This window comes from Canis lupus, chromosome 1 (assembly GCF_003254725.2).
Source record: "Canis lupus dingo isolate Sandy chromosome 1, ASM325472v2, whole genome shotgun sequence".
Classification (NCBI taxonomy): domain Eukaryota; kingdom Metazoa; phylum Chordata; class Mammalia; order Carnivora; family Canidae; genus Canis; species Canis lupus.
The window spans coordinates 81,808,115-81,833,370 of record NC_064243.1 but is presented as its reverse complement, the minus strand read 5'-3'; the positions used below and the strand labels follow the sequence as shown (position 1 = coordinate 81,833,370).

The 25,256-nt window shown below is 37.9% G+C and overlaps 1 protein-coding gene across 5 annotated transcripts in view; it reads right to left on the bottom strand.

The window, feature by feature from the left end:
* Positions 1-25,256, bottom strand: part of PRUNE2 (prune homolog 2 with BCH domain) — a 256,830-nt gene that overhangs the window by 182,669 nt on the left and 48,905 nt on the right. For all 5 annotated transcript variants that reach the window (XM_049091882.1, XM_035712438.2, XM_049091877.1 and 2 more), the window contains exons 3-6: positions 23,217-23,419; positions 21,027-21,190; positions 4,025-4,177; positions 1,220-1,314 (exon numbers count right to left, since the gene is read on the bottom strand). In XM_049091882.1, the coding sequence (XP_048947839.1) occupies positions 1,220-1,314; positions 4,025-4,177; positions 21,027-21,190; positions 23,217-23,419 (615 nt within the window). The remainder of the gene's footprint in view (positions 1-1,219; positions 1,315-4,024; positions 4,178-21,026; positions 21,191-23,216; positions 23,420-25,256) is intronic.

Genomic DNA, 25,256 nt, shown 5'->3' with positions numbered 1-25,256 from the left:
ACAAAGCAGATTTCTAATTGAAGCTGATTATCTAGTTACTACATCCCAAATTACATGTATTTCTTGTGTTGAGTCACATCAACATCTAATTATAGGGAGCATCTAGCAATTTGAAAGTCCATAGAAACAACTGTGTCAGTTTACCAACTACCTACAATGAGAATGTGCTCAATAAACTACAAGGTATGATGTAACCACCAAATGTGATTCCCTCTAGTAACAACAATCTGCTTCTGGGTACTCATATGGATCTATGACCTGAATTACTATTTCAAGCAACTGGAATTAAATTTTTCAAAGAAATTACAGGGAAAATCACCTGCTTTACTCATGGGTTTTCTGAGTCATGGACACCCCATACATGCCTGCTATTCCCTAGAAGTATATACATTGATATCATCATCAACATCATAAGGTAAGTGAAAAAAATGCTGATACACAATTCTAAAAGCCAAAATATGAATTGCTATACAGCAATTTTTATCTCCATAAACTTGAGAGCTCAGTGCCTCAACCAAGACAATATAATAGTATAGAAATATGTAGACTTCGGCATGGCACAAATGTGTTTCTGTAAAATATCATCCCCATTAGTTAGGTTAATTAAGATTAACATACAAGTCATTGAAAACCCCCAAAGTAGAAAAAGGATAATTTACCAAGGAAACACACAATGACAAGAGTAATATTCACTCTGAGTCATTCATTTAACAGATTGGAAAGAGAGTTTTATGAATACTTGAACTGCCACCATTGATTACTAAAAATGACATGCATCCAAACAGCCTACAAGGGCCAAAGGACAACTTGTTTTCTTAGAATAGTTCTATGGACAATGTGGGGTGGTTCACCGAAAAACTGGAAGTGAATCCAGTCACATATATAATCCTTGCTATTAAGCAGACTATACATATGCACACATACAAATGTGAATGCTTGTGTTTTAGGTTTTTTTCTACTGAAATGAATGAAATACCACTTGCCTTGGGAATCCATGTTTGCCATTTTTCATTGACATAGCACAGTGGTTTCATCCAAAATAATAACCCGCATTCCTAGTCAAATATATCATAAAGAAGCATTCATAGCAAAAGAGTAACACTGACTTATGCTGTAGAGAGTTGTACACCAGTTGCTCAGACTGCAATTCTGTAAAATCTGTCATTGCCCAAAAAATCAACCACCAACTAAACAAACTAAAACCCATTCCTACCCTTACCTCGAGGGTCATGCTCACAGTACTAATGGCCACTTTTATTTCTCCATCTGACAGTTCCTTTAGATCTTTCAGCATCATCTGTTCAATACTTAAACCTGTAGATGAGAGGGGAAAACATTATGTTACACTTGGGGAACTTTTCTTGGTAACATCAAGGGATTATATAAAGAATTCAGCCTGTTAGTCTCAATACCCACCCCACCCCCCAAGATCTCTTACTCATAATAAATACATATTAAGAAAAAAATCACATGAGTGACAATATTTGCACCAGTTAGGATCCTAGGAGGAAACAGAATTCACCCTCATGATTTAAAAAAAAAGATTTTTAATAACAGGATACTCACAGATACGTGGGTGGGGCTGAGAAAATGAATAAAAGATGGTGAAGCATTCAGACACTAGCAAAAAGGACACAGGCAAGAAACAGAGACCTGAAAGTACAGAGGAGTAGCTGCCAGAAACTTAGCATCAAATCAGTAAGGAAGCAAGGAAGAAATACTACAGCCTCTCTCTTCCCTTGAAACACACACCCCATGTGTTGCTAACTCTCCTCACCCACCAACCCCAACCAGAAGCCACAGGACTAAATGCTCAGAAGTAAAAGACTCTAGAGGCCCATAGCAGACAGAAGCAGAGAATGGAATGGGAAGAGGTGCACAAATGAGGAAGACCTAGTGTAATCACGCAAACTTGCTAGGTCACACCTCACAAGGCCAAAATTTGCTTTCAGGATGGATTTAGTTGAGCTCCTATATTTTCTAGTGTAATCTTATTCAAAATACACTTTATATATGTAACCCATAAAACTACCATAATTAAATTGGTCACCCTTGTGACCAATTTCTTTGGCAATTGGAGCCACTGGATTCCTTAAATGATGAGAAGAATAATCTGAAATGGCTGAATTATCCAAAACTGCATAGTTTGAGTCAGCTGACAATGCGCTTCAGTAGAATTTATCTGCAAAAGATAGGAAAAGGTCTGGCTTGACATTTAACTCTCACTCTAGGTTATTATATCTGGTTAGGCCTAACCTCTTGGGGAGAAGACCCATAGTAAAGCCCAGTAGAGAATATATATCCTTCCCAGATGCATGTTTAGATACTAAAGTTGACTGCTTGCCCTCCTAACTTAGAACACTCTGTCAAGCACAGCAGTGTAAGGAACCAGACGAGTACTAAATATTTTTCTTTGGCTTAAAGACTGAAAGGCCACAATGTATCATACTGCAGCATAAAATGATTTATAGAATATACTGTGACATTAAAAGCTTGATCTAGTTGTGGGGCACGGTGGTACATCCGGTTAAGTGCCCAACTCGTGGTTTCAGCTCAGGTCATGATCATGAGATAGAGCTCCAAATAGGGCTGCATGCTCAATGAAGAGTCTGCTTAAGACTCTTTGCCCCTCCCCTCTGTGCACACATTCATGCGTGTACACGCACTATCTTTTTCTCTCAAATAAATCTTAAAAAAAAAAGCTTGGTCTAGTTTTGAAAGTGAACAACAAAATGCATACCGTCGTGCAGCTATACATACACGTATCCATCCACACACATACATTTGTAGCAGATGCATCAATGGCCCCACTCATTCTTCCTTAGGTCTTCCCATCGCAGTGTGGGAAGCATGATGCCCAAACACCAGCACCTGAGTCTCTTCCTAAGGATTTTCTCTAGCCACCAGAGCTTACTCTGGGAATTAACAACTCTTGGAACTAAGTATCTCTCAATAGACCAGTGGTATGTTAGTAAATGTTGAATATTCAGCAATAAAACCTGATTTGTAGTATTTGTTCGTTTCTGTGATGTGAACACTTCCACCATGGCTTCCAAGCTGCTGACCCAACATAACCTAACTCACAAAACTCCTGACAAATTACCAACCAGTCCCCAGAGCTTGAATGGACAAGTTTTAGCACAGCACTGCAACCTTCAGGTGGGATAACAGTGAGGTGCAATTTACATTCTTTTCTTGGGTTCCCTAGCGGGATGAAGGATGACCTCCCACAATGCTAAGCTGCTTGATAAATCACTCCAGTGTTTCTGGGGAGCACCTGCCAGATAAACTACTTTGCCTCGGGCCTGCCCCTGCCCCCGGGGAATTCCAAACTAAGGGAAAAAGTTATGTCAATGTCTGGGTTCAAATCCTGGCCTGGTCACTTGCCAGCTGTGTATGTGATTGCAAGAAAGAAAAGCTGCCTTTCTGTGCCTCAGTGTTCACATCTGGAAACTGGGGATAATCATAGCACCGGACTCTCAGGGTTGTCATGAAAGCTCAGTAAGATAATCCATACAAAGTTATAGCAGCAAAACTGTGTGTGTATCAGGTACTCCTGGAATTATATCTACTTATTATTATTATAAAATGAGTGAGCCAGGAAATCCACTGTCTTAGTAAAGCTGAGATTGAGAGAACAATTTTATCTGCTTAGCTGTCTTCTTTTTTCCTAAAATTAATTGATTTATGAAATCCCATTGTGCTTTGACATTGCTCCTGCCACATTCTCAGAATAGAACCAGCTCAGCACAGGGATTTCATGTAATGAGGCATCTGGGGTGCACATTAGACACATGTATTAACCATACATCCAGACACAGAGGCCTCAGAGGAGAGACTGCAGTACAGGCTGCCTGCTTCCAGGTAAGCCAACATTAAGTGCCTGGAAACCTTCCACAAGCACAATCATAGGGAAGAAAATGAAGGCACCCTCAAATTCACTTTCTGGGCCCTGGCAACATGCCATCCCATAAACCATCCCTCCTCAGGAGTTGCAACAGAGCTAAAGAACAGAGTCACTCACCCTGAGCACTGAATTGGGTCTCTTGTAGGACGTTGATAATGTCTTCTCTTGGAGGCAAGCTAGGAAATTTCTCTTCCAAGATAGAGAGAATTTCTTCTTGCTTCTCTGAGATATTCTCGGATTCCATGGTCATCCACTTGAAAAGGATACTACCTAGAAGACATGAATGAAAATGGCCTTAAACTTTCTAGCCAAGCCAGTAAAATCAATGTTTTCTGGCCTCTCGAAAGATACTTCCACTTTCAGTTTGCTGCCTGGACCAGAGGTCTCCAAAGAGTAACATTCAAGAGGCAGTTTTTAGAAAACCCTTCCAATACTATCTGCCCTGCCTCTTTGTTCACCAGATGTTCATCTCTACAACCTGACTATAGCACACTCTGTGGTACAGAATTTATGAGTAAAGAAACAAAATGCATAGCTTTTCCCATACAAACATACAAAAATGATAGGTGTTGTTTTTTTATTTTAGAATGGAATTTAATGGCTAACTTTTCAAATATTAATATTATTTAACATTTCCCTTTAATATTACCTGAAAGAGATCATGGAGGAGACTGTGCCCACTCATCACATTATTGATTTCATATATGAACTTCTTCCTTTTAACAAGCAGATGATTGCAGAGTCCCACTATCATCAGCAAAGCAATCTGACAAGGTCACCACCCGGAGCCCCTTCTCCATCTTCCAGGCACCACACACCGCTTTGAAGTCACCACAGAGTCCTGGCATTTCTATGCACAATCTCACCTTGAAAAGGAGGAGTTACCACCTGTCACATCCCCTTCCTCTGCATTCCGATCCCAGGCTAACATGGAGCCATGGTGGGGGGAAGAAAAGTTTTGTTTAATGATGGATGATTAAACTCTCTAAAAATCCCCACACCTACTGATTAATCAAGGTGTCACCATCTCTCTGGCTTTCAGTGTGGCCTTACTGATAATCATAGGGGGAAGGAAAAGAAAGAGATGGGAATGGAAAAGGAGAAGTGATGTAGTGAGTAAGGCAAAACCATGGTACATGATCTCAACATCTATCCTGAAACCTACATAACCTAGAGATGAGCTCTACACTCTCTATTAAACATCTTGAAAACCCCCATGCAAGTCATCTGGCCTGTTACCACTTGTCCATTTTAAAACAGAAATAATACTGCTTTGCCAGCTTGTAAAGCTATACTGGGCAGCAATGAATGTAAACATCAGAATAAAAAGTAAATAATCCCTCATATATTTAAAACATTAATTCATTCATTCATTCATTCATTCATTCATTCAACGAAGCACTAGGAAGCACCTCCCATGGGCCAGGTGCTGTGCTAGATGCTAATGATTCAAGACTGAAATAGAAACAGTTTTGCCCTGTGAAGCTCAGAGTATTTAGGGGCTACAAACAAGTCAACACATTCAATTTCATTATTCAGGGGATAAGAAATATCATTGGGGGAATATAGAGCACTCCAGAACTAGGCCAGAATTTAGGAGTCAAAAAAAGTTTTGTAGAGAGAGTTAACTTTAGCTGAGACTTGAAAGATATCTTAAGGTGAAAGAAAAGTATGAAGATCTCAAGTCAGGTAGACCATGTGTGAAGGCATTGAGGTGGGAGAGTCTCTGGTCTCGTCAACGAACAGCAAGCAATTAATGCAAACCAGATAGAATCACTTTAGAAAAAAAAATTGGAAAATTTGGTTGGAGAAGTGGATAGTGGTAAGGTCATGAAGGGCCTTACAAGCCATCTTAAAGTTTGTCTTTTATATTCTAAAGGAAATAGAGAGGCATTAAAGAGTTTGAAGCAGTGAGAGGCACCTGGCTGGCTCAGTCAGTGGAGCACGCAACTCTTTATCTCAGAGTTGTGAGTTTGAGCCCCATGTTAGTCCTAGAGTTTACTTTTATAAAAGAGTTTAAGTTGCAAGGGATAACATGCTCACATTTATGTTTTATAAGGATCCCTCCAGCTACCATGCAGAGAATGAATTAGGACATATCGGGAGAATTAGAAAGCCATTTTTTAAAAGATTTTATTTATTTATTTATTTATTTATTTATTTATTTAAGAGAGAGAAAGAGACAGAGAGCACTAGCAGGGGAGAGGGAGAAGCAGACTCCTGCTGAACTGGGAGCCCAATGTGGGACTCCATCCCATGACCCCAAGGTCATAACCTGAGCTGAAGGCAGATATTTAACCAGCTGAGCCACCCAGGTACCCTAGAAAGCCATTTTAAATGAGAATTAAGGAAGGAGCAATCAGCATGGGGAGAAGTGAGCAGATTCGAGACAAATTATTATTTAAAAGCAGAGAGTAGCCAACTGGACTCTGAGCATACCCTTCAGTCTGACAATCACTGATGCAAAATTCAAAACATAAAGATGGTTTTTCCAATCTTTGTTAAGGCAATGGTGAATCTGAATTTCAGATAAAGACCCTCATATGCTTCTGGCTCTGATAAACTATCTGTACCAAGAACAAGGAGAAAAGCTAGATAAATAATAACAACAACAAAAAATCTTTGATGGTGTCAGACTGCTACCCAGGTGACTATCTTAAAAGTTAAGATCCTGGAGAGAAGGTAAGTGCAAAAAGGTGAAGCCCACATCTAGTGTGGTTGTTCCTCTCTAATTGGTAATTCATAATTTGTAGCCAACGAGATAAGAAGGTTCATAGATCTAACAACTGTTTCACAGAAATAGTGAGACAAAAATTGAAGTGTAGGGATCTCTACAGAAAAAGGGTCTTGGTTAAATAACCCAGGTTTTAAGAGGAGGCCCCAGAGAGTTATACCCTAGGATAGAGAGAGGTTGGAGAACGATGGTCTGCAGGGTAAATCTGGCCCAATGCCAAATATTATAAATAAAAGTTTTATTGGAATAAAACCACACTTATATTATTTACGGATTTCTTGTGTGCTACAATGATAGAGTGAGTAGTTGCAACAGAGACTGTAGGCCTGCAAAGCCTAAACTATTTACTATCTGACCATATACAGATAAAGTGTGTTGACCTCCACCATAGCAGAAGGATGAAGCAAAGATAGATTAATTTTCATGATGACTGAAATCCTGATTCAAATCAACTCAAACACAAAATAGATTACGTTTATCTGATACTCTTAATTGCCTCTGAGATGCAAAAGTAAACCCTCTCTAGATCTCATCAACCACACTCATTGTCTCTACATTTTTCATGTATGTTATTCAACAATCAATAAAAAATTGCCAAACATTAAAAACATATGACCTTGGGATCCCTGGGTGGCTCAGCGGTTTAGTGCCACCTGCAGCCCAGGCATGATCCTGGAGTCCCGGGATCGAGTTCCACATCAGGATCCCTGCATGGAGCCTGCTTCTAACCTCTGCCTGTGTCTCTACCTCTCTCTCTCTCTCTCTCTCTCTCTGATGTGTGTGTGTCTCTCTCATGAATAAATAAACAAAATCTTAAAAAAAATAAATAAAAACATATGACCAAATGACTGAAAACTCTAGAGGGGGGGAAAAAACTCATGAGAAAAAGAATGGAAACAGAACCAGAGGAGATTAAAAAGAAAGTAGATGGAAAATTGCAGTAGAGAGAATCTATAAATAAAATATTCAAAAGAAATTTTTATTTTTTAATTTTTAAAAAATTTTATTTATTTATTTATGAGAGACAGAGAGAGAGAGAGAGAGAGGCAGAGACACAGGCAGAGGGAGAAGCAGGCTCCATGCAGGACCCCAATGTGGGACTCGATTCTGGGACTCCAGGATCATGTTCTGGGCTGAAGGCAGGTGCTAAACCGCTGAGCCACTCAGGGATCCCCAAAAGAAAATTTTAAACTGTAAATTTAATAATTGAATTTAAGACTCAAAAAATGTGTTTCATAATGGATTAAATATACTGAGGAGAAGATTAGTAAATTGCAAAATATGTCAGAAGAAAATATCCATCCTGATGTATGGAGAGAAAAAGACAGGAAAAATATAGAGATAAGCATAAGAAATCCAAGGAGCATGGCAAAAAGGTCTAACATGCGTGCAATAGGAGTTTCCCTTGGGGAAGAAAGAAAATGGGACTGAAATTATATTTGAAAAGGCAATGGCCAATCACCTTTCAAAATTAATGAAAGCTATCACTCTACCATTCATGTTAAACTATGAACCCAAATCAGGATAAATGCAAAGAAAAGGCCCTCTAGGCACATGACCCTAAAACTGCTAAAAACTGTAGAGAATAAAAATCTTCAATCAATCAGAGAAAAAGGAGTTTGACTGTCAAAGGAACAAAAATAAAACTGACCTTATCAGAAATAATGAAAGTCAAGGAATGGAATTATCTTCAAAGTGTGGATATAAAATAAGTGCTGTTCTAAAATTCTATCCTGGGTGAACATAAAAAATGAAGGCAAAAAAAGAAGACATTTCCAGAGAAATAAACTGAAACTGTTTGTCAAGAGGAAACCCACACTAAAAGCAATAGTAAAAGCAGAATAAAACTATGATAGGTGGAAGTAAAGAAATGCAGGAAGGAAAGAAAAACACTGGAGAATGTGAATATGTGGATATGAATAAATCAACATTCACTGTATAAAACAATTTCAATATCTTTTTTAAAGGATTTATCTATTTATTTTAGAAAGGGAGGGGCAGAGGGAGAGAGAGAGAATCTCAAGCAGACTCTATACTGAGCATGGAGCTCTATCTCACAACCCTGAAATCATGACCTGAGCTGAAACCAAGAGTCAGAGGCTTAACCAACTGAGCCACCCAGGAGCCCCCAAACTATGGCAAAATCTTACAGAGTTTTAAATATATGTGTGATTAAAATACATTCCAATAGTAACAAATTTCAGAAGGGACCACATCAAGGCAAATTGTTCTAAAGTTCTTGGATTGCAGGGAAATGGTGAAAATACCAATTTATATGAGATTTTGATTATATGTTATAATCTGTAACTACTAAAATAAGTCTTTAAAATGATTCATATATCACAAGCTTATGTGGGGAAATGTAGTAGCAAAAAAGGTATAACAGTAGTAAAGAAATGAGGAAACGGGGAGAATGTGAGACAAGTTGAAAACAAACAGGAAAATAACAAATTGAAACCCAAATGTAAGTGTAATTATATCAGGTGTGGAGATAATCAGTGTTTCTTGGGTGTAGTTTCAGTGTTGCATGATGAAAAACTTCTAGAGATTGAATGCACAACAGTATGAAAATACTTAACATTACAAAATGTACAATTAAAAATGGTTAACATGATAAATTTAAAGTTACATGTTTTTGCCAATATAAAAAAGACAAAATACTTATATTAAAAGAAAAATTATCAAGCTGAATTTTAAAAGTTGTAAGAGCAAGATACTGTTTGTAAAGCATACCTTACACATAAGGATGTTGAAAGGTTGAAAGTAAAAGGTAGAAAAAACTGTAACATTGGTATAATATACTAATATCAGATGAAGTAGACTATAAGGCAAAAAGAATTTCTTGACATTAAGATGATTTTTTTACTATTAAATAGTCAATCCTCAGAATAATATAGTATTATATTTAATACTATTAAATGTAAATCCCAAATTTATATGTGCTAAATAACACAGCTTCATATGCAAAGCAAAAAGTGACAAAACTGGATAAAGAAAGGTAAATGCATAGTCACAGTGGGAAATTTTAAGATGTCCTTTCTCAGCAACTCTAAGAACCAGTAGGAGAAAAATCTGTAAAGATGTAGATTATTTGAGAGCCACCTTCGTGACACAGTCAGTCAAGCATCCAACTAGGTTTCAGTTCAAGTCAGATTGATCTCCCTATGGCTCCATGCTCAATGCTGAGTCTGCTTGATTTTCTCTCTCCCTCTGCCCTGCTCCATCTCTAAAATAAATAAATATATCTTAAAAAAAAAAAAAGATACAGAATATTTGAGCAACATGAGTAACAAACTTGACCTAACCGGCATATATTGAACATTGTCATCAACAATGGTGGACTATACTTTCTTGTCTAGCACAGATAAGACATTAATTCAACTAACCATTTGTTGAGGCATAAATCAAGTCTTTTTTTTTTTTTTAACACATCTCTGTATTTATATATTAGATACAGGCATGGGGTGGATAGGGCACCAGTCTCTCCTTGTCTCCCCAGCTCCACTTCTGTTCACCCACAGAGGCAGGAGGGGGTGTTAGATGTGGCAGCGTTTGGGGAGAATCAAGTCTTAACAAATTTCAAAAGACTGCAATCACAGAATTATATTCTATAGCCACCAGGATGATAATCTGGAAAATAGTAATAGAACAAAACTAGAAAATTCTCAAAATTTGCAAATTAAACAATGCACTTCTAACTCATGGTAAAAGAAATCACAACATAATTAGAATGTATTTTAATTGAATAATAATGAAAATATGACATTTAAACTTGTGGAACACAACTGGAGCTATGCTATGGGGAAAGATATCTTTAAAAGCATCAGATATTAAAAAAAACAGCAAATATTCAACTAAAAAATGTAGAAGAAAAGATATAATTAAATATATAAATATATCGGGATCCCTGGGTGGCACAGCGGTTTGGCGCCTGCCTGTGGTCCAGGGCGCGATCCTGGAGACCTGGGATCGAATCCCACGCTGGGCTTCTGGTGCATGGAGCCTGCTTCTCCCTCTGCCTGTGTCTCTGCCTCTCTCTCTCTCTCTGTGTGACTATCATAAATAAATATAAATTTTAAAAATATATATATAAATATATAACTTACATATTTATATAATACATAATGACAATTATATAATAAATTTTATAATTTCTATAAAAATATAAATATTTTGAAAACCACTTAAGAAAAAAGAATGAGGGGGATCCCTGGGTGACTCAGCGGTTTAGTGCTTGCCTTCGGCCCAGGGCGTGATCCTGGAGACCTGGGATCGAGTCCCACATCAGGCTCCCTACATGGAGCCTGCTTCTCCCTCTGCCTGTGTCTCTGCCTCTCTCTCTCTCTGTGTCTCATGAATAAATAAATAAAATCTTTATTAAAAAAGAAAAAAAGAATGAAACAAAGCAAAATTTATCAAAATGAGGAATGAAATGGTGACATACTACAGATTCTAATGACACTAAGAACAAACTGTAAGAGATTATAAAATTCTGCTGAAAATACTTCTGAAAAAAACTCAACTTCTCAAAACTGGCAAGCCAGAAATTTAAAATCTGGATGGTTTTGTAGCTACTTAAAAATGAATCCATTAGGGGCACCTGGCTGGCTAAAAGAGGAGAGTGTGTGACTTTTGATCTCAGGGTCATGAGTTTGAGGCCTACATTGGGAGCTGAATTTACTTAATTAAAAATGATTCCATTAAATTTAATATCCATAGTTTCAAACTTTAAAGATATATATCAATTTTTAACACAAATTCTTCCAAAGAATAGAGAGAACACTTTCCAACTTATTTTCTGAACCTAGCCTAATCTCAATACCAATATCCAACAGGGACATTGCAAGAAAAAAGAAGTAAAGGCAAGTCTCTTTTATAAACATAGCAAAAAACAAAAACAAAAACAAAACCCTTAAAACTAATTCCAAATAAAATTAGCAATATATTATAGGTTATTATATAGTCACCAAGTAGGGATATCCTAGGAATTAAAAGACAAATTAACAATCAAAAATCAATCAATATCATTGCACCACATTAATAGAAGAAAAAATCATTATGATAATCTCAGGCGATGTCAAGTAATAAAACTACTTCATAAAATTCAAGATTGAATCATTACATAAAATCTCAGCCAAGTAGAAATAGAACACAACTTCCTTAATTTGATGAAAGGCATTTATGAAAACCAAACAAAGAAAGCAAACCTTGTATTTAACTGTGAGGTATTGAAAGACTTCCACCTCAAATCAGGAATGAGGCAGAGATGAGATGCCTGCTATTACTATTTCTATTCAACACTGTACTGTGAACCCCAGCCAGAGCAATGAAGCAAGCAAAAGAAGTAAAATGTATAAGGAAAGGAAAAGGAAAGGAAAAGAAGATATAAAAATTGTAATTTTTCATAGACTATAGATTTGTGTATATAAAAAACTCAAAAGAACCTATAAATGAGCTCAACATAGTAGGTAAATTTAGCAAGGGTGCTTGATATAAGCTTAATAATACAAAACCTGTATTTCTATAAGCAATCATAATTAAAAATTGAATTTTAAAATAAAAAAACTGTAATAGCATCAAAATGTAAGATCTTTAGGAAAAAATTCACAAAAAATGTGCCTGGCTTATAGTCAAACCAAGAATCCATTTTCTTTGATTTGAGGATCTTAATTTTAAAAAACATAAAATAGAAGTGCAGTATTCAGAAATTAATCTAACAGACACTGCACTAACCAGAGTCTTGCAGAATAATTCAATGAAAGACACTTCTGACATTGATTTATGATTGTGACTTGACAGAAAGAAGATGGTACACTGATATAAGTGGGGGAAAAATAACTCCAAAAGATGCTCACCATACTCCGAGTTGTTTTTACTGCAAAAGAATGGCTATGGCCCAACCCTATTCATGGATTCATCTAAAGCAAATTTTTCTACTTCACATTAAAGACCCGTTTATTTTTCTACTTCACATTAAAGACCCGTTTATCTATATACTTAGTTAAATATCAGTATCAGGATATATAGCAGCCAAAGGCACTCTTAGCAAAATCAAACTTGTTTTTGGAGCAAGAGTTGATTTGGATCTGAGGATTTGTGGATTTGACTTCCAGCAAATTCTGCAGAACTAAAAAAATATTTAAATCTATACACATGTACCCAGCAGTGTCCCTGTTATTCACGGGCCAGGAGGGATTGACAAGAAGCAACAAAGAAAGCAATTATAATAAAATTGTAACAAACATTTCATTCCATTAGAAAAAAAATCAACCACAATGTTCTTTGTTCAAAAGAATGGCAAAGTGAAGGACCTCTTGCCAAAAGCAATTGCAGTACATTAATATTAAACATGATCTAATGAAGTCAGAAGTTGTTTGGGGAAAACATTCACCACAGTAAAGGCATATTCTGCATGATAAATTCTTAGCAGAAAAGAAGGAATTTAAACCTCTTTCCTTGTTTCACTTGGGATCGATTTTTTTTCATACTGGAACAAAAAATACATAAATAAAAGCATGAATCATGGAGGGGGCAGGAGAAGGAAGGAGGGAAAAAAAGATAGAAAATACAACAGCTCACATTTTTGCCTGAAAAGGGACAAAAAAGAAGCGTATTATTCAAGTGCTTAATAATCTTCTATATTTAAAATGTCTGAATTTAAGAATAAGGCTCATCTTGGCACGGCATAAGAACTCTGAGGTTGAGGAATTGTTCTGGTTTTATAACTAGCAAAATAAATAAATAAATAAATAGTAAGTAATCTCTTTCCTCTACCCACAACGCAGATCTTCCCTCTTCCTCAGTAAAACAGGACAGAAGAAATTCCCTTTGGACTTTGTAACCATTTCGGGAGACAGATGATTCACTGGAAGAGGATGATTCCCTCTTTGGGCAGGAGAGGGGAAAAAAAAAAGAAAGGAAGGAAGAAAAAAAAATCTGGCACCAGTTCCTCTCTCATTTGACCTCCTTAAAAGGATCTTTTTTGAAGCTGTTAATCCAGGCTACTAAAATAGCAAGCAACTATTCTTTATTGAAGTTCAGATGGAACTGCCAATAGGAAGGAGGGAGTGTGTTTCTTAAAAACCTCGGGCATGGGTTTTCTGTGTCCTGAGCGATGAACAATCGCCCTCATTTGTTTCACTATTCATATTGTGGCTCTGTCAAGGCCTTATACAAATAAACGTGACAGGCCTTTCAGGGGAGTGTAGTCTTAATGGAAACCCGACTGGTAATCAGTGGCTGCAATCTCATCATGGCCAGCTGGTTCCCAGAAACACGCACGCACAAACACACACACACACACAGGCACACGCCTGCGCGTAAATCCCCAATGCGATGATTCAGCGATTTAATGGACCTTAAATTTGGCAATAGTCTTCTCGTGCACACCTCTGGGGAAATTAAAGAACACAGGTTGAGGATTCTAGTGGGTTCATAATCGTTTGCTTTTGGCAAAAACTCAAGGCAAAACCAAACACCAACTTCAGGCCACTCTGAGTGTATCCAGTGACTTTTAAATAGGTGCAGGTTGCAGCTTGTCTGAAAATGATAACAAAAAGATCATAGAAGCGGAGAGTAGGAAGCTGGGGGAAAAAGGAAGAGCAGGAAGAAATGAAAAAGGAAAGGTGGAAGAGGAGAAAGAAAAAAAAGGGGGATCCCTGGGTGGCTCAGTGGTTTAGCGCCTGCCTTCGGCCCGGGGCGTGGTCCTGAAGTCCCGGGATCGAGTCCCAAAGAACGAGCCACAACAGGGAAAACAGACATGGGGAAGGGGAGAGAAATAAAATGGCATTTCCAAAACTCAGGGTCATTTTCCATCCCATCGGAACAAACACATTCTCTCCTTAGACAAACAACTTCTCACAAATAATTAGAAAGTAATCTATGGAAGTCAATCTGTGTCTTCCAGTTGAAAGTGATGCTAATGATCTGTATCTTGAAATTTCTAAGTTTGAGGTACATCTTATTAAAAGACCACAGCAAGACCTAGCTTTTGTAAGACATATTAATTTAAGGAAACGCAAATTATGTGGACTTCATTAAATCCCCTGCAAAGTCTGAACACACATCGGCCATGAGTGAGTCACCTGTTGACATTTACCCGTAACTGTCCTGCCAGGGCCCAGAGGGTACAGTGACAAGGGAGATCATTAGAGAAACACAGCAAGTTATTTCTACCCTGGCAACACGATGCCTACTTCTAATTGGTATATAAATGATCTTTTGACGATATCTGTAATAACCAGGTCTACCTCAGTATTTGAATATGATATTCCCCCACACGGCAAACACTAACATATACACCTACAGCTTTAAATATAAGACTACAAAAGATTCCAACATAATTGAATTTAAATATTTGTTTCCTGTATTGAGAGAAAAACAGCAACATGTAGAGAAAAGAAATTTAGAACAGAAAATCAGGTTTCTAGACTAAGAGTGAAGTTGATTAAAACAACTTTAAATATTTGTTTCCTGTATTGAGAGAAAAACAGCAACATGTAGAGAAAAGAAATTTAGAACAGAAAATCAGGTTTCTAGACTAAGAGTGAAGTTGATTAAAACAACATCCCACTAATTGGGGAGTGGGAAGTATCTGACACTCTGCGCTCAGTTCCCACATCAACTGCTACTACATATGTGGGAGGGTGTCTATGACATTATTATGGGAATTTTCCAGAAGATTGATACAAGGGAAAACGACATTAGACTTAGATTTCTTTTGAAAATGAGGAACTGATATATGTATTTGTTTTAGAAATGATATAAATATTACAGTTAGTTTGGTTTCTATTTTTTCAGTGGCTCCAGGAGGCTCACATGCCAAGTTTTATTTTTTTATTTTATTTTATTTTTTTTTTTTTATTTTTTTTATTTTTTATTTTTTTTATTTTTTTATTTTTTATTTATTTATTTTTTTCATGCCAAGTTTTAGATTGAATACTATTACTTCTCAGGTTCTTACTCTATCTTGATCTTATCCCTTCCTTGGCACATTTTTGTTTTTCCTGATGCCGACTTTTTTTTCCCTGTTTTATTATATTTGCATGCATTTTTGTAAGCCATTTCAAATACTCTATGCAAGAAGAAAGGACATGAATACTAGATATATAATTGATGACTGACTTATGCAAATAGATACTACATTTATTGATTGATTGATTTCATTTATTTAGAGAGAACACACACATGTCTGGAGGAGAGGGGCAGAGGAGGAGAGAGAAAGAGAGCATCTCAAGCAGACTTCACACTGAGCACAGAGCACATCGCAGGGTTCGATGTCAAAATCCTGAGAGCCTGATCTGAGCCAAAATAAAGAGTCAGATGCTCAACCAACTGAGGTACCCAGGTGCCCCAATACTGTATTTAATATAAATATAGACTTCTAATAACAACGAGAGTATAACTATATGATTCCATTTACATAATATGCAAAACAGGCAAAACCAATTCGTGGCATGGGTAGTGAAACTATAAAGGAAAGCAAGGAAATGTGCCATAAAAATCAGACTGGTTATCTTTCATTAAGGAGAAACTGAGTAGTGATGAGAAGGGGCACAATGAAGTCTTCTTGTTCTATTTCTTTACCTCAGTAATTGTTAAAAGGATGTCCCTTTTGTGATAATTCACTGAGCTTTATATTTATGTTTTCTTTTCTTTTCTGTGTATTATACTCCATTAAAGGGTTAAAATTATATATACAGGGATGCCTGGGTAGCTCAGTCAGTTAAGCATCTGCCTTCAGCTCAGGTCAGGATCTCAGGGTCCTGGGATAGAGTCCCACCTCCATCTTTCTATTAAGTGGGGAGTCTGCTTCACCCTCTCCCCCTCTCCCGCTCTTGCTTGAGTTCTTTCTCTTTCTCTCCAAATAAATAAATAAAACCTTTTTAAAAAGTATATATATAAATAATATACACATAAATACACATAAATAACCAAAAGATGAAAATACAAAGGCTTTTAAAATAACAGAACAAATTCTAATAGGATTTCTTTAAAGCTAAAAGAGAAAAAATAAGAAGAGGGTTTATTATTGGAAAGGACAAAATCCAAATTCTGGACATTAAGAACTAGGGGTGGGGGCACCTGGATGGCTCAGTGGTTGGGCATCTGCCTTTGGCTCAGGTCCTGATCCCGGGGTCCTGGGATCAAGTCCCATGTTGGGCTTCCTGCATCAGACTCCCCACAGACAGCCTGCTTCTCCCTCTGCCTATGTCTCTGCCTCTCTGTGTCTCTCATGAATAAGTGAATAAATTCTTTAAAAAAAAAAACACTGGAGAGATGGGCAAGAATGAAATGGATATTATCATTTCACAGAACTAAATCAATACAATCATAAGAGTAGAAAGTATTTGCATTATCGTGCATAATCCATTTTATGGGTGTATTTATTGAGAGTCTACTATGTGGCAGGCTCTGATCCAGGCATCAGAGACACATCGGTGGAGCAGTGAACAAAACAAAGCTTCCTCATGAAGCTTGTATTCTGGAGTGAAGGAAGCAAAAGGGAGGAAAAAAGTTGTGATAGACTGAAAGATGAGTAGATAGAGAGGAATAAGCATTCCAGAAGGAAGGGACAACTTACATAGCTCCTCAAGAGTGGAGTCTGGCATGTTTGAAAGACCAAAGGGCCCCTTTCCCTGGAACACTCAAAGGGAAAAGATAGGAGGGAATACGTGATGTCAGGGCAGGCAGGGGAGGGGTCATATCGTAGACTGGGGGCTCAGGGATGATGCTTGGATTTTGAGTGTGATGGGTTTTAAGCAGGAGATTGACACAACTGGTTTGTACTTTTAAATAGCCATTCTGACTACTTCATAAACAATAGATTTTATGAAGGAGAGAGGGCAACACTCAGACAACCACTGCATTAGTGGAAGAGAGGGAGAATGGCAGCTCCAACTGCATCACCTGCAGTGATCAAGGGAGAATGGACAGATTCTGGTTAAGTTGTAGATGGAGAGTCAGCAGGACTGGATGACAGATCAATATGGGAGGAAATGAAATAGAAAGGATCAACTATCTTAGACTGTGGCTGGGGTAAAGGGTGGTGGCTGGCAGTGCCTTCTACTGACAGGGGAAAGCTGAGACAAAAGCAGCTTTGGAGATACAGGGTACTAAAGGGGGTCCATTCCAGCCAGGCTAAGGCGAGCCATGCATGTGAAGATGTCACATGGGCACTGCAGACAAACCAGGGATGATAAAGAGAGGTCTAAAATCTCAGAACGAAATGAAGTCACTTAAGGATAGTGTGTAGACAAGAAACAGACTCCTAACTACAGAGAAAAAACTGATAGTTACCGGGGGTAGGGGAATGAGCAATGGGGGAAGTAGGCAATGGGGATTCGGCAGTGCATCTGTCGTGATGAGCACCGGGTTGTATGGAAGGGGTGAATCACGATATGGTACACCTGAAACTAATATTACGCTATATGGTAACTAATTGGAATTTAAATAAAAACTTTTAAAAAAAGAATCGTATAAGGAAAAAAAAATTGTCCCAGGATGAAGTTCGACTGCACTAGAGTGCTTAGAAGTTGAGTAGAGAAGAAGGAGCTGACCAAGCAAGACTAAGGAAGAGTAGCCCCAAACTCTTGCACATTAAGAAACACAACGAAAATTACCATTTCCCCCCCAGCATAGCAGGCTAAGGAGCATACTGCAGGTCCTCTCCAGGGACTGAGGGGATCAATGGCCCACTTGAAATCCATTTACAGCACACTAGTGTGCCCCAGCATGATGTGTTCTAGGATTTGCCCATGGGAATGAAAGGCAAAGAACAATCAAATTGATTAAGTACTTTGTTCATAGTAAATTTGGGGGGGAGGGGATTTTGGTACAAAATTTATAATAATATATCCTCCAAAGAAGCTAATTAGGATACTTTTAAAGATTCTTCTGTCTCAGCCATAAATATTCAGTCTCACGACATCAGGAAACAGACATTTCTCAAAACTCTTTGTGGCAAAGGTGTGCATAGAAATTTTACATTCCTTCAAGATCTAGAAAAATGCATAAACACATTCTAGAAATGCGTGTCATATCAATGATTATTTTGAGCTCCCCAAAATATGAAATAACATCATAGCTGTTTATACAGAAAACTCTTTGGACAGGTAACTATATATGTTATGAAAACAAAGAAGGTTAAAATTATTTATAGGTGCATCAAAAGCCTTCCCCCATAGGTTTTGTGTTAGTACATGATCAGAAAACGGAAATAGGACTTTGAGTTTAGTGAATATTGCAAAATTCAACTTGATTCCTTTCTGATACCTACTAAAGATTTAAAAAACTGACCTGTTGTCCTTCTTATTCTGAACTTCTGGGTCTTCTCTCTCTCTCTCTTTTAAGATTTTATTTATTCATTCATGAGAGACACAGAGAGAGGCAGAGACATAGGCAGAGAGAGAAGCAGACTCCCCATAGGAGCGGGATATGGGATTCAATCCCAGGACCCCAGGACCCCAGGACCCCAGGATCACAACCTGAGCCAAAAGGGAGATGCTAAACCACTGATCCCACCCAGGTGCCCTGAGTTTCTTCTTTAAAGGCAAATTTCCTGGATCCCCATCCTTTAATTTCTTCTTGGCAAAACTGTTCAGTGATGTGCACCACCCCTCCACGTATGTATACACACATACGCATGCACACATGCATACTTTGGCCAAGGGTCTCCAGAGACTTCTTTCTACTCTACTAAGCCACCTTCCAGGCTTAGTGACTCTGCACTCTCTCTCATGACAGTTTCTGTATCTGCAGTCTTTGCATGCAGAAGCACTTCGTCCTCTTACATCCCAATGTGCGAGCAGCAAAGAAGTGGTGTCCTGATTCTGCCAACTTCCTATAGGATGCCACTTCAAGCCCAACCTTATGAAAAACTCCAATGATAAGAAAAAACAAGGTTCTTGGTATCTCTGCTAACCAAAGCCAACATAACTCATAAAAGGGTCTGCATCCTTTCTAATTCCCTAAACCTGAATATCACCATTATCATCATAATCATCAACAACAAAATCATACCTTTGTACCAATGTATCACGGTTTGATCTGATTTTACTATTCATGGAAAAGCAGGATGATGAGCAATTTATGGACTACCTTTCTTTCCTACTAAATAATACGTGTCTTTTTTTAACAATAAACCAAGCTTCTTAGTTTGTGAGAAATTTAAACAAAATGCTCTCTAGTGTTTGCCTGCACTGCACATTTGCAGTGCCCAACAGTTTCCCTCTTGGCTGAGATCCCCAATTACCTTTATTTTCCTTCTGCTCTGTCATAGAGATAAATGTTCATATTTACTTAGTTTAGTCAAGGGCACAGTTTCCCACAGAGCATTTTTACAGATGTCCATTGCCAGAAAAATACTTAAAACAGGTTTACTGGGGTCACTGGTTCTGAAATAGTCACAAGAACTACATAACTTTTGGATATTTTCCTCTCTGCATTGTGTAAGAGACAGAGGGAGCAAAGGAAAGTGTCCTCAGACGAGTGGTGTCAACATACTCTTGGTCTTCTTTTTAAAAAAAATTCTTTCAGTCTGTTAATCACTGCTTTTTGTTTTTACTTTCTTGTGTTAAATACTTCTGAGAAAAACTCACATATACCATGTTCAAGATGGAAGAAAGAAGAAAGAGAAAGAAAGAAAGAAAGAAAGAAAGAAAGAAAGAAAGAAAGAAAGAAAAGCTTTATACAACACCCAGAGCCATCCTACGTGAGACGATACTGAATTTTTGTGATAATTTTGTGCCACCAAAGTCAACTAACAATTTCCAGGTTAGAAACCCCTTTTGGAAGTGGTAGGTTCCATGGATGGAAATGAAAAATATTCAAAGGGTAATTGATAGCAATGTGCTGGGAACCCAGGGCTGAGTCAGGATGGGAGATTGTTACTAGAGTGGGGCCAACGAGGTGATAGGTGACTATAAAAGCCCAGACACAAAATCATCAACATGACAAGTGTTTATTTTGCCATCCAAGCAGTGTTCCACAAGCCAAACATATACAAGTAGCAGGAGATATTTCAATATGAGAACATGGATTCTGGCCCTGAGTCACACTGCTGTGGGACAAGAATCACCTCTGGAAGCTGCTGGAAGGCCAGAGGAGCTATCCTCGCTCCCCAACAGAGGTACAGCAATTCCATTTAAAACTCCTGTCTAGTGAAACAGCAAAGATCCTTCATGCCTATTTTTAAATGCACATTTTTAATATTCAGTATAATGCTACTCTTTAACAAACTCTTTACTCCCTGCTTCTCTGATGAAGCTTCCCGTGGTCTTTAAAGGGGTTGTTAACCCAAGAATGGATCACACTCATTCTGCATGAGCAAGTCGAGAAACACTCCATTAAGCCTTCCAGTATTTAATAGAAAGAGCCATCTCTCACCTCTGAGGAGATGAGCCAGCTGCTCAGTGATGAGCTCAGGAGCCTCCTGGAGAATCTCTTTCACCACAAGGGAAGAGGAAGACTCTCCGAACTCAAGCCCACCATCGCTTTGCTCCACTGGATTAATGACTTTGACAACCGCTGATTCTAAACTGTTGTCCTCACTGTAAAGCAAATGGAAGAGAGGAAGACAAAGAGATATGGCACATTTTCTTACTTTCTAGAAGTGTCTAATCTCTACCCCCGCACAAATGACTTCCTCTCAACAGCCAAAAATCTGAGTAAGCTCACATGACTCAGAAGAGAAGACCCTTATTCTATGCATCTTCACATCCCATTTCAGCAAATTTACTCCCCAAAAATCTTAGTAGGTAGCCCCTCACACCTCAGCACTTCTATCTCTTGTTTTGCCATTGGACAATAATAATAATAACAATAATAATAGCTAACATTTGTTGAGCTTCCACTACAGGCCAGACACTATTTTCAGGCCAGATGGAATATCACCACATCTTATACTATAAAATGACCCTACAAAATGGGTTCTAGTAAAACTTCCATCTTAAAAATGGGGAAACAGAGGCACAAAGAGGCTAAGAAATTTGTCTAAGGTCACAAAGCTTGTAAGCAGACCAGCCTGTGTCTAAACTCTGATCATCCAGTTCCAGAGTGTGCACTCAGTCCCACCACTGGAGAAAAACTACTACGGGCTCATTTCCTTTCACGATCACCCTTCATACTTCAGATAAGTTGGTTTTATGAGAGGCAGAAAGATGTGAATAAGACTGATGTTGGAAAAAAAAAAAGACTGACGTTGGTCTTTCCAACTGACAGAAACAAATCATGGCAATGAAGGAAATAAAGATCTCAATTTATTTTTGGAAAGCATTCTGTTTCATAAACAGTCCTAAAGCTAGAGTTCATAGAGTCAGTCCTAAAACCAGCTAAGGTTTTCCAATTTAACTGGGAACAAAACTCTTCCAAAGATTCTGACCAATACACACATTTCATAGTTCATGCCTTTGACTTCCTGCACTACTTGCATTGGTTGGTTTGAAAGAGTTAACACATAAATTTAGTCAAGCAGGTAATGATCCTGAGCACTGATAATTGAAGTCGGTCAAATTAACTCCCAGTAACTCTCAGCCAGTTGTCAACAATTGATTAATACATATTCAAAAGAATTTATTTATCAAACAGCATGGGGATGAAAACAGCCCCACGCAAGCAGACTATTTTCAAAGCTCTTTATGACAAATGAACTGCATGATTGGCATTATCATGTATTCATACCTGAATATGCTTTCTAAAAAGGGTTAAATAAAACGATTAGATAACTGTACAAGTTTTTCTTTCATGTGTAGTAACATCAGTATCCATTGGTTAATGACCTAAACCATTAACAAATTGGCAAAGTGTACAAAAAAAATTATTGTCTCAAACTAGAGGCGTTTAACTGGTGACTCTTCATTCTTTAGCACCACAGAGTTTATCAAAAGAGCAGTTTGTGAGGGGCTAGAAAGTCCTTGAAGGCAGATATTTTGTCTCATTCCTCTTTATGTAAACCTAGATTCTTGCACCAGTTAGCAACTCCTACATACTTACTGAAGGAGGCAGAAGATTCAAGTTTAATCCAAACTGCATGTGGTACCTTGGACAAGTTATTTGCAACAGACTTCTTGTCCATAAAATAACGAATCTGAGCTACCTGAACTTTAAAAATCCATCCTGCTCTTATGGTATAAATTGCTATGAATGAATGAGCCAATGATACAGGTGACTTTCACAACTGATCTCTATGATTTTTCATTTTAACACTGAGACTTCTTTCTTCAGAACCTTTTAGTTTTATTTGGTTTTTAATTTCAGTTTTCATTACATATTTACAGCATCAATACATAGGACTGTTGTGTTGCTATAATAAGCTGTTTGAAATGGTTCAAAATTATAATTTTGGTCACTGTCTACAAAATCTTTCCACTCAAAATGTCATATTTGAAATATAAAAGTCAAAATAGAGGACTGGCAAAGCCCAAATTTCGCAGTAAGAGAAGAAAAAGAAATATTATTTTTCCTCAGGTGTCCTCTGTCTTTAATGCATCTCCCTAAACCACAAAAATCCTGAACAAGGTGATACTTTTCCCTGAAGAGCCTTTGATTAAAGGATCAAAGCTCCCTTCAGAGCCTTACCTTGCCAGCACATTGCTGCCAACAAGTGTTATAGATAACTTCCCTTCATCATTTAGCTGATGCAGATTAATTTCATCTCGGAATATGTGGAATGATTCAGAGATATTTAGCTCTTCTAAAATAAACCGTGTCTCGGCGAAGTAATTGAATTCAGTTCTTGGTATGTTCAGTACTGGCAAACAGAGAACTCCGGGTGGGCTGACCTATCAAGAAAAAAGTGGACTGAAATTACTGACAGCAGAAGGAGCACAATTCCATTTGTTTCAAGCCCAAGGGCAATGTAAAAGGAACAAAAGTCTTTTGGCCTCACTAACCCATATGACATGCAGAATCAGCTTGTCCTGAACCTAATTAGCAGAGCTACAGGTAAATGACCCCTAATATTTTTTTAACCTCTGGTTACTACTCTACATGAAACTTCCCATGCCTTATTTGAAATATATTTCGTCTCATTTCAATGCTTCCACAATAAAAAAAAAATACACACACATTCTCCTCTTCAGGGGATACACATTCATGTCTTTATAGAATTGGCAGAAAATTAGAATGATTGCAGCAGGTGAGGACTGCAGTGACACAGAAGGGCCTATTTTTCCCATCTACATGGGATGTCTGCCATTCAGCTCCAGCCGATGGTTTAGACATGAAAATTTCAGTTCCAGAATAGGTGAATCTTTCAATTACTCAAGGAAAGCTGGAAATCTAGATTTGAGGCTGTTACCCCTGATGTTTATTACCATTTATTTTTTTAAGTTGAACATACTATGCATGCTAACAAAAACTCATTTATGGGCCAGATTTGGCCAAAAACTACCAGATTGTGATCTCTATTAATTTCTTATTTTTAAAAAATCATTATTATTAACAAACCTGTTATTAAAAAATTGTGGTAAGGAGGATAAACCGGAAAGAGGTAGGAGTTGAAGAATTTCAGATTCACAAGAATATACTTATTCGTCTATAAGAATTTTTTTTAAAAGGTGCTTTTAAAAATCACTGAGTGAAACATAATAAGCCCCAAATATCACTGAGAGAAGGTAGGGTTTGGTAACAGCAAATTTTTGCATAAAGTGAACAGACACTGTCCTTACATCATCACTAGCTCTGTCAAAGCATAGTGCTTATTCCACAATTTTAATATCTTGGTCATCTATCTCACTTCCTTGCCTTAAGAAGCCAGGGATTTGGGGCACCTGAGTGGTTCTATGTTAAGCATCTTCCTTCAGCTCAGGTCATGATCCCAGAGTCCTGGGATCAAGCCGAGTCAGGCTCCCTGCTCAGAGGGGAGTCTGCTTCTCCCTCTGCCTCTTCCCCCCCCCCTCCCTGCTCATGCTTTCTCTCTTTCTCTCTCTCTCTCCCAAATAAGTAAATAAAATATTTTTGTGAAAAAAAAAAAGAAGGAAAGGATTTTTGTCTTTTTGATTCAGGTAGGATTCTTAGTGCATAGAACTGTCTGGTGCATAGTAGGCTTTTAATACTTATTTGTCAAGTAAAGTAAACAAATCACCCTCTGCTCTAGTATACAAAAGGCAAAGCCATTCCAACAAAGTGTCTTTTCTCTTACCTATCAGGCTAATCCTGCATCACAATTGTGCAATAACAATTAGAAATTTATGTATGGCAATTATTTTTCCTAATTCATTGACTAAGTTACATCTAACTCCCGATATTGAAACTTGAGTCAAGTGCATGTGACCTGAAGCTCTCCTGGGGTAGGACCTGTTCTGAGGTTAGGATTGGAACTAGGTTCTAGCCACAGCCTCTGCTGTGTGACTTGGAGAAAGCATTTTCCTTTTGGAAACTCAGTTTAACCCGTCTGTAGAATGGGGCTTACCTACCAGAGTGAAAAGTATTTAAATGGAGTCATACATGTGAAGTTGCAAAGCTCTGCCTTTATTATATGTGTTAATTTTCTCAGAGACAGTCGCCCCATTCTCAGAAAAAAAATTAAAATGGAATGCAGACCTCTGGTAGAGGGCAGCACCTGGTAAACTAAGAGGGAGGCCCAGAAATATAACAAATTCCAGTAAGTGACCCTTC